Source organism: Stegodyphus dumicola, chromosome 6 (genome assembly GCF_044657685.1).
Source record: "Stegodyphus dumicola isolate Sdum_Otavi_A_Nest chromosome 6, ASM4465768v1".
Lineage (NCBI taxonomy): Eukaryota > Metazoa > Arthropoda > Arachnida > Araneae > Eresidae > Stegodyphus > Stegodyphus dumicola.
In genome coordinates, this window is record NC_140773.1 from 174,064,709 (window position 1) to 174,081,538 (window position 16,830).

Consider the following 16,830-nt stretch of genomic DNA (forward strand, 5'->3'; position numbering starts at 1 on the left):
TTGCAGAGCATGTTGGCAGATGCAAGCACTGTGTGGTCGGGCGTTATCCAGCTGAAAAATTGCATTAGGCAGCCCCTGAAGGTAGGGGATTGCCACCGGCCTCACTACATTATTCAAGTATCGTTGGGACATCATAGTGCCCTGAATACGAACTAGAGGTGACCTGGAATCGTAGGCAATAGCACACCAAACCATTATGCCACGTTGTTGTGCGGTGGGGTGTTCCACAGTTACTGCCAGATTAGATCTGTCTCCACGTCGACGGCGACTGTCACTGGATAAACAGAAGCGTGACTCATCTGAGAACACGTTTTGCCATTCTGTCATTCACATCACTCCAGTCTGGCACCATTCTAAATGTTGCCGTCTATACTGTGGGGTCAATGGCAGTCTTCTTAACGGACGCCGTGAGTGCAGGCCACATTCAACCAATCGACGGGAAATGGTTCTGGTCATCCAGGGTATCTTGCACACGCTGCAGAATCGCAGACAAGTGACTTGCGGGACCGCCACAGCTTGTCGGCGGATGCGCCGCTCTCGCAAGTGCGAACTGAATTCCCATATTTTATGCCCTTATGACTATGCCTCTATGCCCTTTACGCCACCGTCTGAACACAGTCTTAAGGGCCCTTAATGAAAAAAATTATGGACCTATGAGAAAATGGGAACTGAGTAAATCCAATTAAAAATATTATATCTATGCCTGAACGTGAGTAGGATGCATTATTATTAAACATAACTTAATTAACATAATTATTAATACATTTGAGAATAAAATTAATTTTATGAATTTATCAAGTAGTACGAGGGCCATCCAGGAAGTAGATTACGTTTCCGTCTGTGTCCGCTAGGGGCAGGGCTAGCGCGGCCATCTTGGGGTCAGAGCGTTGCGCAGTTCAGCCTGCATCTAGCCGTGCTAGTGAGAGGTTCGTGCTGTGCTCCGTTCAGATACTGTGACGGTTTGAAATGTCTGCGTTAATTGAAAATCCCGTGAGCTGCGAGGTGCGCTCAGTAATAAGGTTTCTGACTGCAAAAAACTGTAAACCGATAGAAATCTATCGGCAGCTTCGTGAAGTGTATGGGGACAACATTATCACTGAAGGTGGAGTGCGTCAGTGGGTCATAAGATTTCAAAATGGCCGAACCAATGTTCACGACGAAGATCGAAGTGGGAGACCCAGCATAGTGACCGCCGAACTTCTCGAAAAAGTCGATGCTAAAGTCCGTGAAAATTGAAATTTCACAATAACGGAACTTTCTTTGAGTTTTCCACAAATTTCGCGAAGTTTGTTGCACGAAATCATCAGCGAAAAGCTTGGTTACCACAAGTTTTGTGCAAGATGGATTCCAAAAATCTTGACAGAGGACCACAAAAATCAGCGAATGGCTGCAGCGTTGAACTTTTTGGACGCTTACCATAAGGATGGTGACTCTTTACTCGATCGCATCGTTACTGGTGACGAAACATGGGTGAAACATGTGAACTGTGAAACGAAATTGCAATCAATGCAGTGGGGGCACACAAGTTCTCCCCAAAAACCCAAGAAATGCATGCAAACAATGTCGGCAAGGAAGATGATGGCGACTGTTTTTTGGGACAGAAAAGGTGTAATTTTAGTGGACTTCCTGGAAAGAGGCACTACAATAAACTCTCAAAGGTATTGCCAAACTCTCCAAAAACTCAGAAGAGCAATTCAAAACAAGCGCAGAGGAATGTTGAGCTCTAAGATCTTGTTGATTAACGACAACGCCCGGCCCCACACGGCAAATGTCACTCGTAAAGTTCTTGAATCTTTTAAGTGGGAGTTGTTTCCTCATCCGCCGTACAGTCCCGACCTGGCACCGAGCGACTTCCACCTATTCCCAGCAATGAAGAAGTGGCTGGCTATGCAGCATTTTGATGACGACGCACAGCTGCAAGAAGAGGTAACGAAGTGGTTGAAGGCGCAGGCGGCCGAATTTTTCGACGAAGGAATTTCCAAGCTCGTACATCGCTACGATAAATGCCTTAATTTGTATGGTGACTATGTAGAAAAGTAGTATTTGAGTGTGGCTTTCATCTGTATATAATAAAATTTGTTTCCTATACTTTGTTTATTTTTTTATTCCAAAACGTAATCTACTTTCTGGATAGCCCTCGTATTAAATATTTTACACTTATAATAACTGGACAGATTTGAAAGAATATAAGTGACATTTTAGTTACATTTTATTAACAGTTAGAATTTTTTTTTTTTTTTTTTTTTTTAGTCTCATTTTGTCACATACTTGCACAGCCTAGAGGTTTAGTAAATAGTAAGTAGATTTTATGTGAAGCAGCATAGGTTAAAATGAGCATTAAAATCATAATCAGTATGATAACAAAAGACTGGCTGTTGTCACCACTCCTGCTTGCCTATAGAGAAACCTGTTGATCAGAACAAACTTGAAAGGCCTGATGTAGGCACAAGTAAGCAAGTTTTGAAAGTTAGCTGACCTCTGTCTGACGCTGTTAGTGTCGTAGCTTTGTGTAGAGTTCCAGGGGTTGTAACTCAGTTCATATACTTTAAGGTTAAGCCACTAAAGCATTAGCAGTGATAAGTTGTTTTGCATTAAGTCTCACTAGATGCAAAGAATAAGTTTCAGATAAATTTTTATATTTTTGTGTTTTACCTTGTGACCACAGTAAAGGTTAACGCGTTGAGCCCAATGCCGAATTTGCTGTCCTTTCCGTTCAGCCAGCAGCGAGCAATCAAGCGGTGCAATATTGCCGACATAAATTATTCATAAATTATACCAAAAAGAAGGAGACGCACATAAAGTCCGAAAGTATTGCTCGAAATGTTATGGTGACAATTCGAAACTATTTGGATGCAAAATAGCCAAAAATGTTACCAAAATAATTGTTTCAGATTGTAATATGTGCAAAGCTAAGCCGTATTTTTGTTTAGGATGTTTCAATAAATTTCATTAAAACTACATTTGATCACATGTCATTGAGACTATACTTATTCTTTAACTTTAATACTGCGGTCCCGCAGACCGGCGCCATCCAAACGAAAATTCCAGTGCCAGTCCCCAGGGACCGACGCCGGGCTCAACGTGTTAATGAAAGGCAATAACTTGCTTTAATATAGAGAGATAATTTTTAAGGGAATGCATTTAATTATAATTAAATTAGGTATTAGATAACCTTAGTCATTATGGATTTGCATGGCCACTATTAAATTAAATTTATTTTTAAATAATATTTGATAAAAACTCTATTAATATCACAATCTCAAAAAATTTCACAGTTTAAAATACATGCAATTTATGACATTGATTTTTAAACAATATTAGGATAATTACACATTAAAAGCTACAAGACATAAAACTCAACAAAATAATTATGCGTCTTTTTAATTTGAAGGCCTGCCCAGACATTTTGGCTAATTTAAATCGATTTTCTTCTCCTTAAGCATGTTTTCTAACAATTAGAAATTTATCTCAATATTCAAAACAATGTTCTCATTCATTTCTGCATGTTTTATCTCCTGTCAACCTCTCCACAATGTACTACCTATGAGGGTTTACTTTCTCTGGAAAAAGTTAAATAGTCCGACCTCCCCTCCCCCCAGACAGACGTGAAATGCATTTAGAATGTATGGAAAAAGCTGCTAATTTTCTTTCTTTAGTAATACGAACATTCAGAAGAAATATGAAATACATATGGTAAGGTCTGGTCATAGAGCTGGTATAGCATAATTTTTAGAATTTAGGGACACACTGAGCAAAAAAAATCTAGAAATGGCAAAACTTTTAGAATTTAGAGCAGGCATTGAAAGCAGAATTTAGAAAGTCATCAGAATTTAGGATTCACAGAGACTGCATCAGGTGGCAAAATGCCTAACGCCAGCTCTGTATATGATGCATTAAGACATATTAGATGAATCCTTTGAATTTTTCAATTTCTTTATTGATAAAAAATGTATTTCTATAATGCCTGTCCATATGATAAGATTAGAAGTACTTTTGATATTTTCCATGCTTGTATCTAGTGAAAAGTAGAGAAAATAAAGGGAAGATAAAAATGTTAAGAAAGCGATTCTAGAATCGGAAGTTAAACATTCAACTATTATGTTTTCATTGTTATTCCAGATGTTCTCCAAAATGTAAGAAACTGCGTGTTACTACCATGGAGACATTTTTCTGGAATCTTTTAGAATCATGGGTCTATAAATTTGCCTTGAAATCTTTCTAAACTTTCCACGCTTCAAAGTCTAAAATCCTAAAGAAAAATTACCAATTCTGTAACAGCAAAAATCCAGAAATGTTTTTAGAAAAAATCAGAGGGAAAAAAGTGTGAAATTAATTTTATAGAGAAAACTGATACATATTCTAAGAATTCTGATCATTCTGAGAAATTTGAAAACTTCTTACCATGCTGTGGTGTATGGTGTATTTAATTATGGCAAAGCACACTAGGGCTATCTGCCTAAGGGGAGGGATGCCTTTCGTGGAGGACTTTCTAAGGGAAACTGGCTCGTATACACATTACACATGGGGAAAACCACGAAAACGCCCATGCAGCCAGCCCGTTCGCGGGATTCGAACCTCGGACCGAACTACCAGTGTTCAGCGACTTTACCGCTCGGCCGCTGGTGGGCCACTTCTTACCATGAAAAAATTCAAAAGACATTTTTAATTAATTACATAGCTATTTTGCTTTTGCTAAAAACTGTTTCGTAAACTGTGCTTTATAGCATTATTCCTTGCTTAATTTTCAGATTCAAAAAAATTGTATAATTTGTGGCCAAAATGGAACTCTATAATGACAGTGAAAAATAAAAATGCTTTATTTTAATGTTATTTCTTAAATATAATTCCAATATATTACAGTCAAAAGTCGTTAATTCGGACACCCATAACCCGGAATGATCTATAATCCGGACCTCAAAGCTAAAAACTTTCTCCGCATGCACCTCGTTGACACATGCGCATAGGCGTTTACGCGTGCGCGTAAGACCTTTACTACTGCGCATATGTGTGTGCGCAAGCGCAGAATACGTCTTCGCGTGCGCATTTTATGTATAACGGACGGTATAAGCTAAAATTTTCTATTTCAGTTAATGTTGATGATTGCGTTGTTCCTTAATCTTCGAATTATTTCCGACTTATTACTTTTGTAGACTGTAAGAGCAATTTTACAAAAGTAAACCTGAACTTTCGATTATGTCAAACAGAATTTCCGATACTGGAGCTCCCAAAGGATCTACAAAACAAAAGTATGTTCCGATGTCCATCAAACAAAAAGTGGAATTGCTGCAAAAAAATTGATAAAGACATGAAGAAGGTGACAGAGAGGTTAGTGAAAACGAAAAATTTTCGATTGACAAGTTAGTCGGTATTCTTGGGACAGCAATTACGGGACTTGAACAGCGGAACTTTGTAACTGAACAAGAAATTATGTCTGTTTATAGAATTAAAGAGAAAGTATTATCACATAAAACGAAGCAACTTAAACAACTTACATTGAAAGAAATGTTTAATAAAGTAAACAAATAAATATTAAGCCTTTTTTTTTTTTTTTTTTGTAAATTTTGATACCTTTTAGATCATACTTGTTCTTTATTTCATAAATTACAGTTTCATATTTTTAATTTTATAATTTCTGCATGACATCTTTCCAGATTTAAACTGATGATCTATAATCCGGAAAAATCGATAATCCGGAATCGCCGAAATCCCAACGAGTCCGGATTAACGACTTTTGACTGTACCATTATTTCAATGAAATTTATCAACGTTAGAATGTTCTAAAAAAATCGTCAAAAAATTGCCAGATCTCGGAATTAAAAATTTTGTATAGAAACCAATCTTAAAATTGCCAAATGTTGATAATCGCCAAGTTTAGAGCTGTTTAACCCTAGAATGCTACCCTTCGAAAAACTTACGGGAATGTTAACCATTCGTCTCTCAGACTAAGTATGTGTAGGTGTGATTAAAACCTATTTTAAAAGCTAATAAAAATTAAAATATACTACCTGAAGCTGATTTCATGACTCTCGATCTTCAAATGAGCAAGAAAGTATGATTCATTTATTTTCAAAGCAATCTTTACACATATTAGCGTGATGTTCTCCACATATAACTCTGGAACATGTTAGACAAAAGTTGCGAGTCATTCTGCACAAATTATACGGACAAAATGCACAAATTTTCCTTTTTTTAGTTTCAGATTGTTCGGGTGGTTTAATGTTTATATCCAATTTTAAAATTTCACTTATAACAGTCCTTGTTGATTGGGGCAAAGTTGATATGTTGAGACGCTTCTTCATCCATGGAGCAAGAAGATTTTCACCGAGCTTTATCGCAAAATTTTTTCTGGATAATAATTTTTCCGATTTGCGTGCCATATTATGCACATATATGACATGTGCATTCACTAAACAGATATTTATCATGCCATAAAAAATACAAAGAGGCCATCGGCGTGTTTTCCTACTGCATGACATATTGTTGCACATCTGATCCAAAGTATCTACGGCCCCTTTTGTGGCATTATAAAATTCTATCATTTCCGGTTTTCTACTTTTTTGATTAACATTTGGTTTTTCATGGAAAGTAGATAGAAGAATAATGCACTTGTTTGGTTTTGTTTTGTATGACAAAAGAGTTTTTGCTTGGTCGAATCAATACATAGAAGTTGTAATATTACGAAAGCGCAACTGTAAGAGTTCAGGAATTTCTCTTTTATTTTTTCTGACAGTTCCAACAACTGTTAAAGTCACTGGACTCATCAGAAGTTTTTCAGCTAAGGGTATCGACATAAACCAGTTATCCATCATGACATTTTTATTTGTCCCTTGAATGTTTTTTGTTAGTTCTTCTACGAAGTAAGATGCTAGAGGAATGCCTCCATTTTGAGTATTTGAACCCAAATATAGTATTGCATTTAGCATGTACTTCGTTCCTACATCGCAAATCATTACTATTTTGATGCCATATTTTGCAGGCTTATTCGGTATGCACATTCTAATGGGACATCTTCCTCGAAAAGCTAGTAACTGTTCATCAATAGTAACATAGGATCCTGGTTTATAAGAATCCATACAATTCTTAATGAATTCATCCCAAATCTCTCTGGTGCAAGTTTATCTTTTTCTTTTCTTTCATCTCTAGTTTCTTTAGAGTAAAAACATAGACAATTCAGCAAAAATCGGAATCTTACTTCACTCATTCCAGCTTTAAAACGCGAACCGCATAAAGTAGCATCAAATAGCTCATTTGTTGCTAAAGGAGTAAAAAGTTCTTTTGCTGAGTCTTTTGGACCTTGAAAAAAGTGAATAATATTTCGAGCTGCTGTCCTTGTGTTGCTCGATTTAGGGACAGATGACCACTTTGATTTGTTTTTACCAGTGAGCTGAATTTTGCCTGGATAAATAATAGTTTTATCGCATGACTTAAAAAAATTCGGAATTTTTTCCAAACAATCACTTTTATCTGGTACAGTACCAATTCCTGATTCAGCTTCATTTTTCAATTTCTTATTTTCCTCTTCTTGGATTTTTTGCATTGTTTCCTCATCTTCTTTATTGTCAATTGCAAATTCATCATTTTCATCTCTGTCAGTATGTTACTTCGTGATTTTGTACTTCAATAAAATCTTCATCTTCTGATTCATCCCCAGAAATAGAATTTTCGTCATTGCTTAACTCTTTTAAAAGTTCCCGGATAGTCTCAGATCTACCCTAAAAATTTTCTCCACGGAAACGCTTTGACATCTTTACAGCAACAGAGGAGAAAGACTAAGTCGGAATCAAGAGTTCAAACGTTACAGCTAACCATTCGTTTGGGAGACGAATATTGTTCTGAAAAAGCTATGTGCTAAAATATTTCGGCAAGATGGAACATCCTTATCTGTAGTAGCCAAGGTCATATGAAGGTACTCAGTCGCACAATCCATTTCGTGATTTAGGGGGAATGGGTCAAGATTTTTTGTAAAGGGCTTCGTCCAGGAGACAAATGGTTAGCATTCTAGGGTTAATAAAAGAATTCGCATCCCTAAAAGCGGAAAGTTGTTTGGGAGCTCTTCATTACAAAAAAATGAAATAATTTTGAAATGTTTATGTTTCACTTCTTTCTCAGAAACTCGAGTATCCCACCATTATTTATATTACAAATAGGAACAAATTATAACTCATGAACCCATTCACAAAATAGCCATATTTGCCAGTGAATCGCCAAAAATATTATTGCAAAAAGCTAATTCACACCCAAAATGGCAGTCGTAAAAACAGACAGAAGTTTCAGATGATTAAAATTAAGGACCTTCTGCCGATTTTGGCCAAAATTAAGGACCAAAAAACAATTTCAAAAAACTTAAGGACTTTTAAGGACCGTACGAACCCTGGAATTGGCTAAAGACATTTTCAGATGCATCTTCTTTTTATGCATAGCAGTAGCCATTGACAAAATGTTCTCTTTAAAAAGAAAAAAAAAAAAAAAAGATTCCAAATGCCGAAATGGTGTTCTGGGGTGAAACAAATGAAATATTAAGTGGAACAAATAAAAAACTTAGAAATTTAAAGAATAAAAAGAGTTCAGGTGGTTTGTAAATCGGGTTGGTGGAAGTCGGTCAAAAATTGGGAGTCTCGTGTCTAAATTAGAATAGGCAAGTCCGCAGGTGTGTACATGTGATAAAACTTCAGAATATCATAAAATGCTCTAAAATACCACTTTATTTTTTTATTTTCTGCATATTACTTACATTATATCCAGATTCTTCCTCTTTTTGAAGCAATGGTCTTACTCTTGCATAAACACACATACTTTTGTCTTGCATGCTTATAAATTCACTTTCCAATTTCCTACTAACTCCTGCCATATTATACTCAGGAGAAAAGTAAACAGCTGGAGACAAACTCATAGCTTCCTGAAAATAGATAAATTTTACAGAACATATTATTACATTATGCACCAATTTAAAAAGAAAAACCCGATATGGTAAGAAAGTAAGTTTTAGATGTAAAGTTTTATAATAAAGAAGCATAGACCGCCTTTAAACAATTTTACTACAGCGATGATTGAGATGAGATGATCCCTACCAGGGTAATATAGATTTTAAAAATTTAAGCGATGAAAGTTAATGGATGTAAAAAAGTTAGGTGATATAATTTGACAATAGGTTTATGGTGGTTTCCTTCTCCTTCTGCCTGTATCGCTTGCAGTAGGAGTAATATTATGTGAGCAAATTTTTTAAGTGCTAACAAAGAGTATTTATGGCAGTCTGAAACTAATCAAAACATAGTTCAGATGTCACCATGTTTTTTCACTATGATGCAAAAAACAAAATATTGCTTGCCTTAATATTAGCATTTTTACACATCGAAGGCTATTACTAAAATGACATTTAGTTTTTCATTTTGATTAAAAACACATTAACCCTATGAAAAGCAAGGCTTTTTGGATCTCTTTGTGAAGAAATGTAGTTAAGCTAGATTGGTAAAATTATCATATATATTTGCAGATCAATCTATATACAAACAAAAACAAAACAACATAAAACATGAAATGAAATCGATTTATACGCTCATTCAAACTTTTTCATATGATTTTAAATACAGTTAACTTCATAATGTAGGTACCTATGGTTCTAATTGGAGAAGTTATACAACAAGAATCAGCATAACGTTTGTAAATTTTGCAGGACTAGTTTCAGTGGTTTAAATACACAACCATTTTCTTCAGCTGCTCAAGTGCAAATGAACAAGATAGAATATTCTATCTCATTCATTTGCACTTAAACAACCGAAGAAGCTGGTTATATAGTTAAACCATTGAAACTAGTCCTGCAAAATTTACAAGCATAACGCTGATTCTTGTTTAACTTCTCCAATAATAGCTATTCCGTATGTTATTTTAACCTAAACTGTCTTTCTTATTAATAGTAACCAATGTAAATAAATGGTGTATTTATTAATACTTTATACTAGTTATGTTTGCATTCCCCTTGTTAAACGGCCACTGCACAAGACTCTGACATTTCAAATTTGCAGGTTACAGATTAGGAAATTAAGACAGCCAATTTTAGCGACTAAGCACAGTGATTAATTTAGCAAGGAAGTACCTGTTCATCATATATAAACATTTTTTTAAACAAACGAAACACAAAACTCACATTACTAAGTAAATAAAACTAAACATTACAGTTAAATAAGAAAAATAATTTACTTTAGAAAAATAAAAAATAAATAAATTTTAAATGTTCTTATTGAAAAAAAAATTTTCTGATGCCGAAATCTCGTCTTTGCTACGTACCATTTTGCAATTCAGTATTAAAAAATTTAATATAGTTATTTTCGAAAAATAGATTAGAGCTGTTTCTGTGGTAAAAGACACCTGTAGAGATTTTGTCAAGTGTTCAAGTGGTAGATAGACAGTAGTTTCCTTGTTATCCAATGTGGTCAGTTTGCGCATGGTCACGTAGGCCAGTGGTCTCCAACTCAAAGGGCACATGGACTGAATACACAATCTGAAAGCAGCCGACAGGCCTTTCTTTTTCGAGGGTGATTATAGGTTTTTATTTACAAAATATTTATCAAAACCTATATAAACAATAATAATGACAATGATGGTACAAAGAAAAAAATTCAAATTAGTATTTATTTTCTATCTAATCTAAAGATTGTAATCTGCAAGCAATTTCTGTTGGTTATAATTTATAATTCAAACATACTAATGGTTAAATATTAAGTTTGACATTTAAAATAACTTTGATATGTTGAATTAATAGAAAATTATAAAAACTTTCCAAGTGGGACAAAAACTTGAAAATAAATAATGACAACCTATTATCTTTCTTTTCTTTATTCAATTTTTCTTTGCCATACACTGAAAATATACTGTTACAAATTTTGGATATATGTTAATAATTTGAGAGAAATTATAATACTGCAATTGTGAAATTGTAATAACTTTTGTATAATGTAACAAGAAAAGTTTGAAGAGAAAAAGGGTTAGAGAAAAGAGAAGGGTACCCCTTGTATTATTACAAAATTGTTTCATTTATCACCAAGCTGTTGTTTCATTTATGTTAGCCTGAGTAGTTGAATGTTATGGAAACCCTATTATGATGTAATTGGTTGCATGATTGCGGTACATTTCTAAGGGCTTGTGTGTGTGTGTTGGTTAGAAAGTATATTGCTTGTTTTGTGGTTTAGACGGTAAAATCGCTGAATGTGGTAAGATTAATTTGTATGATTGGAAAGAAAGGGAAAAAGAGCATTCCTTAACTGATGTGTAAATGAAGGTTTACTTGGTAGCCATTATTAAGTGTCCTGTTCGTAAGGCTGCTCCTTTAACTTAAGTGAATATAGTTTGAACAATATACATGGACAAAGTCAAGGGAGTGCACAATACCTAGTTTGTGCAATTCTCCGATGTTTTTTCAAGTGAAAATAGGTCGCTGTGTACATAGTTAAAGTCAAGGGTTTGTGCAATTCTCTGATGTTTTTTGAAGTGAAAATAGGTTGTTGTGTACATGGATACCATTGGTCTTTGTAAATATGATTTGTGCAATTTTTTGTCTTGTTATTTTGGCTTTGCTTTGTGCAATTTTTAACTTGTTATTTTGGCTTTGTGTAGTGTTGATTTTTACGACAAAATTCGCCGCTACACAAGCCAAAATAACAATATACTTATCAGATTTTTTTTTACACTTAATTTCAACAATACATATTCTGAAACTCTTCTTAATAACTTCCTTAAGTACGCATCTCATAGAATTTGCTTTACAACACAGTCAAAACTCGTTAATTCGGACACCCATAATCCGGAATGATCCGCGTTGATGACTTTCCGTAAACTCTCCGTGCATGCGTCGCATTTATTGGCAGCAATGCAGGCACACTCCTTACGACTATCGCCACACATTTCTCGGTTAATGCATTTCTCGGTTCGCGTAAGAACCGAGAAATGCATTAATTATTAACACATATCTTGGTTCGTGTAAGAACTTTACGGCTGCGAATATACGTGTACGCATGCGCAAAATACATTTACGAATGCGCGTTTAATGTATAATGGACGGTATAAGCTAAGCTAAAATTATCTAATTCAGTTAATGTTGCAGATTGCGTCGTTCCTTAATCTTCAAATTGGATCCGGCTTATTATTTTTTGCAGACTGTTAGAGCAATTTTATAAAAGTAAGCTTGAACTAAGTAATAAAAATGGCACATGGTGCCAAAGGACAGGTTTCAGTCATAAAAGCCACACTGACATATTCCTGGACTCGGGCAATGAGATCCCTATAATCTATATGCCCAAAGATGCAATTACTAAATTACTAAAACAGTAGTTCCATATAAACTATTCTAGACTTATATACCAAAAAGGAACGAGATAGAATCTCTAACTGACCTAATTCCAACAGGATCAATTGAATGCTACACAGATGGATCAAAATCCAACTTCACCAGAGCTGTAGATATTATAAGAACCAAGGGATCTGGAGATTTCATCTATACCTTGGTAAACTAATAACTGTTTTCCAAGCCAATTTTCTGGCAATCAATATGGTCGCCAGGAAGCTCTTAGCTAAAAATACGGTTGATAAGAATATATATATTCTTTCTGACAGCCAATCAGCCATATTTGCCCTGGCTAATCGTGTCAAGTTACAGAACTGTGTTTTTGAACTTTACTCCAGATCTCAGTTCTCTGGCTCAAGCAAATAACACCATTAGTTTAGTTTGAGTCCCAGGTCATTGTGATTTTGCTGGAAATGAACTAGCTGATTAAGTAGCAAAAGATGCTTTGCAACTACCCATGTCCGGCCCAGAACCATTATACCCAGTTTCATATCAAACTGTTAAAAAAGAAGTAAGGAGCTGGATAAAGAAGAAACATGATGATATACGATCTAAACTACCAGACTGTGCTCATTCTAAATTGGTACTCAGTACACCTAACTTATCGGGTAAACTCATACACCTCAGTAGAACTAACGTCAAGTAATTCAAATTGTTACCGGACATGCTTATCTGGCCAAGCATCTCGACAAATGTGGTCTTGTCGAATTTCCTCTTTGCCCAACTTGTGGAGAAGAAGAGGAAACACCTTTTCACTTCCTGGGACGATGTCCTGTGTTTTCTGTCCCTAGAAACAAATTCCTTGGGTTTCCCTATATCAGCTTCAATCAAGCCCTTCTATACAAAGGACTCTCTGGCATAATGGGGTTCTGTTGTATATTAAACACCTACAGCTAAGGTGAATTTGAAACCACAAGAAACAAGCATTAAGACATCCTGAGACTTTTTTTTTTCTGTGTGTGTCTAAAAGAAACTATGCAGGGAATCTCCCTCTCATAGCTGTGTTTTGGAATATAATTTGGAAATAGATATTAAATCTTTATACACCACCTGGCCACTTGGCTTAAGAAAGTACGTACCTCTGCACTCCTTATTTAATTTTTTTTTTATTTTTTAGACTGACCATTGCATCCTTGTTTGATCAAGAGTTTGCGTTTGGTGGTTTGGGAGGGACTGAATCGGCTCTTCATCCAATTGAGAAGTTTTAACGATTTAACCGACACGTTGAATTTAGAGATGGAATCTTTTGCAGATACTATATATTTGGTGTCAGTTTGGGATCTTATCTACTCATTTATTATTTATCTTTCACGGGAATTACCATTTAAAATCTTTGAATTAAATGACCAAATGGCGGAAGAGCAATGGGCAACATTGCCTAAGTTCTTCTCCTTCTTTTCATAAGACGGAAGAGCCACTAATTTTATGTTATCATGCACAGGCATAAACTGTAATTTTTTTTCTAAGCTGAACTGTGTGTGTCAGCCCTGGTAGCACATGCAAGGGGAAAGGGAAACCCTGCTCCTTTCTTACATATATATGTAACAGTCTCCAAATCAGTTTAAATTTGATACAGTACATGTCTGACTTGCAAATTAAACAACTTATTGCATTGACTCTTCCCACACACAGACCAGAATTTTTTTTTTTCATACGCTAATGGCCCTTGGCAACCAAGTCATTTTTGTAAGTGGTCCTTCTGCTAAAAAGGTTGTGCACCCCTACTGTAAACACTCAGGTATTTAAAACAAGTTGAAAATTCTATAGATGGTAATACAAGTTTGCTAGTTCTGTTTTTGAAAGTGTTACTAAATGCGATTTTATTGCTAGAATTAAAAAAATAAAGCCAAACACAATACCTCATCGCATATAATAAGCAATAAATATGGGTATATAATACAAGTATATAGTAAGTAATAAATTATTTTATTACTTGTTATATAACACATATCCTATAATAAACAGGAAGCAATAAAATAATTTAGTCAATTAAAAATCTTTATTTTTTAATGAATTGTAATGAAAGCCTACTTAATTTTTTATAACTTTGTATATAGATATAAACTATTTTTCTTAGCTAGGAAAGAATTTGGCAAAGCGCAGTAAAATCAACTTAAGGGCTGGTATAGGCCTTTCCTAGAGAAGTTAGCTCGCATTCAGATTACATAAATGAAAACATAAAAATGTCCAAATTAGTCAAATGAGTCAAAATGAGTTCCATAAAATCTTTTTGTCAGCTAAAATGCTACATCTTAAATTTTAAAAATACTAAAGTTTTATAAACCAGTGGTATCCACAAGGTCCTTGTTGTCCATATCACATTGAAAATTCTCACACCAGACATAATACACAATAAAAATGAATCATTATTTCAGGACCAAATATGCATACTACTCCTCGACAGCCGGCCTCCGTTCTCTTCCTGCATTTCTCAAAAAATTTCTGCTAATGGTGCCACATTTATTGGCAGCAACGCAGGCACACTCCTTACGACTATCGCCACACATTTCTCGGTTTCTCACAAACCACAGAGTTTCCCCTCAGTTCCTTTAATGGCAACTCAAAGGAACAATATCAGATTATGAAATATTTCAGAGGATCTGTGCTGTCGAGTTTTTTTTTTTTTTTTCCCCTTGATATGTGAAAAAGCAAATTTTGAAAAATATTTTCAACTGTAAAGTAAGAAGAAAGTTTCTTTGGGAATTGAACATGCCTTCCCGATCTTGTGACAATTTGTGCCTTGAAGTTCCTTAGATCAGATTTATTCTGTAAACTGCCTTTAAGTCTGATTTCAGTTCAGGGAAATCATAGTCTGAAAGCAAATAGACTAGTTTTACACGGTTCATGGACACAGTAGATTTTAGGCCATTTATTTGAATTATGAAAGCTTTGTCCATTCTCGTAAGGGTTTTATGTGCATCTGAGTATGGCTGGCACAGTGTTTACACATGTGTACACGATTTTTAGTTAAAACTTAAGTAATGCTTGTCTTGACAATGTCGAGATCTTGCTGTTGGGGTTATTTGCATCATTCTAAAAAACAGATTAGTGATGAATTGAGTGTCACATGGAAATATCTTAGATAGTATTATCATATCACTAGGCAGCCTGACAGCTGGGCCGTTTACGAGTTCTGCAGATTAAGTGCCTAAGTAAGAAAATATTTATTTGTTGATAAGACTACTTTTCAAAATATTTTAGGTAAAATATTAACAAAACAATTCCTCAGTCTTTTGAAATCAAAAGCAATTACTTCTCATAACAATTTTTCTAGTCTTAGAAATTCAAAATAATTATCAGTTCACAAATACATAATTTTTAATTTTTAAAACTCTTCTGACAAGGCAGCAAAATGCTATAGTATAAATAGCATTTTGCTGCCTTTTTTTTTTAGTATAAATAGCATAAATTCCTTGAAGAAAATATTTAAAATGACACAAAAAATATAAGTATTTGAACCAGATTGAACGTAATGAACTTAACAAAATTAGTAATATTAACAAAAAAAAAAAAAATTATTTCGGCGAAGATCCAATTTTCAATTCCGGAAAATAAGCAACATAAAATTTGTTTTAAGATACTCGATAGTTAATTTTGTACAGCATTTAAATTTCAAAGCCTGTAAACACAAGTTATTCAATATTTTCTTCTAATAAAATGTTTAGATTGTCAAGAAAGTTATAACTAATAAGCCATTAATATCATGTTTATGGAAGCATATTAAATGCACATTTTACAAAAACATGAAACTAATGTTAAACAATTAACTTGATCAATACCGAAAAAGGATCTTAAAAATCTTTTAGTTCACATAAAATGCTAGTAAAAATCATTTAAATGTAAATTATCATACTTTTTTAGTATAAAGCGAGATTTTTAGCATAAAAGCGACAGAAGCAATTCATGCATTTTGAAAATTGCTACTTTTACTCGAAATATCACACTGTGCTTCTTTAATTTTATAGCATAATTGAAAAACACAATTAATATTTACCTTTTAAAATCGAAAAATCTTGAATACACAACTTTGAATAACTTTTTGAACTTTGAATAATGCTGACACGTACTCGTATTGATGCTTTAATATTACAGTCGCTTAAATTCGCGCCACCTTTCGCATATACAACGTCTTTTGCGTGGGAAATCAAAGGAACGAATCACAGCCGACTTTACAAGAATGAAAAGGAATATTACATATTGGTTGCACGGCTGAGTTGTATTTATTCTGATAAACGTCGCCTCCAATTTTACTCTCTCGCCAAAAATCACTCTACGACGATGAAGATCGTATTTTAGGGCGCTCGTCGAGATGGAAAAACAAGTCGGTTTCTGCGATCTACCAACACCGACTCTCTCTAGTAGAGTCTACTAGAGAGAGTCGGTGTTGGATCTACTCGACAATGAGCAAGTCTAGTGTCATCACAAAGATAGACTCGTCGGAAATTTTTCCGTCAGCTGTATATAGCTTCCGACTTTCTGACTGTCGTTTTAAAGCT

At 34.7% G+C, this 16,830-nt stretch overlaps 1 protein-coding gene across 2 annotated transcripts in view; it reads right to left on the reverse strand.

The window, feature by feature from the left end:
* Nucleotides 1-16,486, reverse strand: part of LOC118182618 (uncharacterized) — a 269,407-nt gene extending 252,921 nt beyond the window's left edge. For both annotated transcript variants that reach the window (XM_085819175.1, XM_085819174.1), the window contains exons 1-2: nt 16,329-16,486; nt 8,732-8,896 (exon numbers count right to left, since the gene is read on the reverse strand). In XM_085819175.1, coding sequence (XP_085675301.1) covers nt 8,732-8,890 — 159 coding nt within the window. In that variant the 5' untranslated portion in view covers nt 8,891-8,896; nt 16,329-16,486. The remainder of the gene's footprint in view (nt 1-8,731; nt 8,897-16,328) is intronic.
* Between the last annotated feature and the right edge of the window lie 344 nt (nt 16,487-16,830).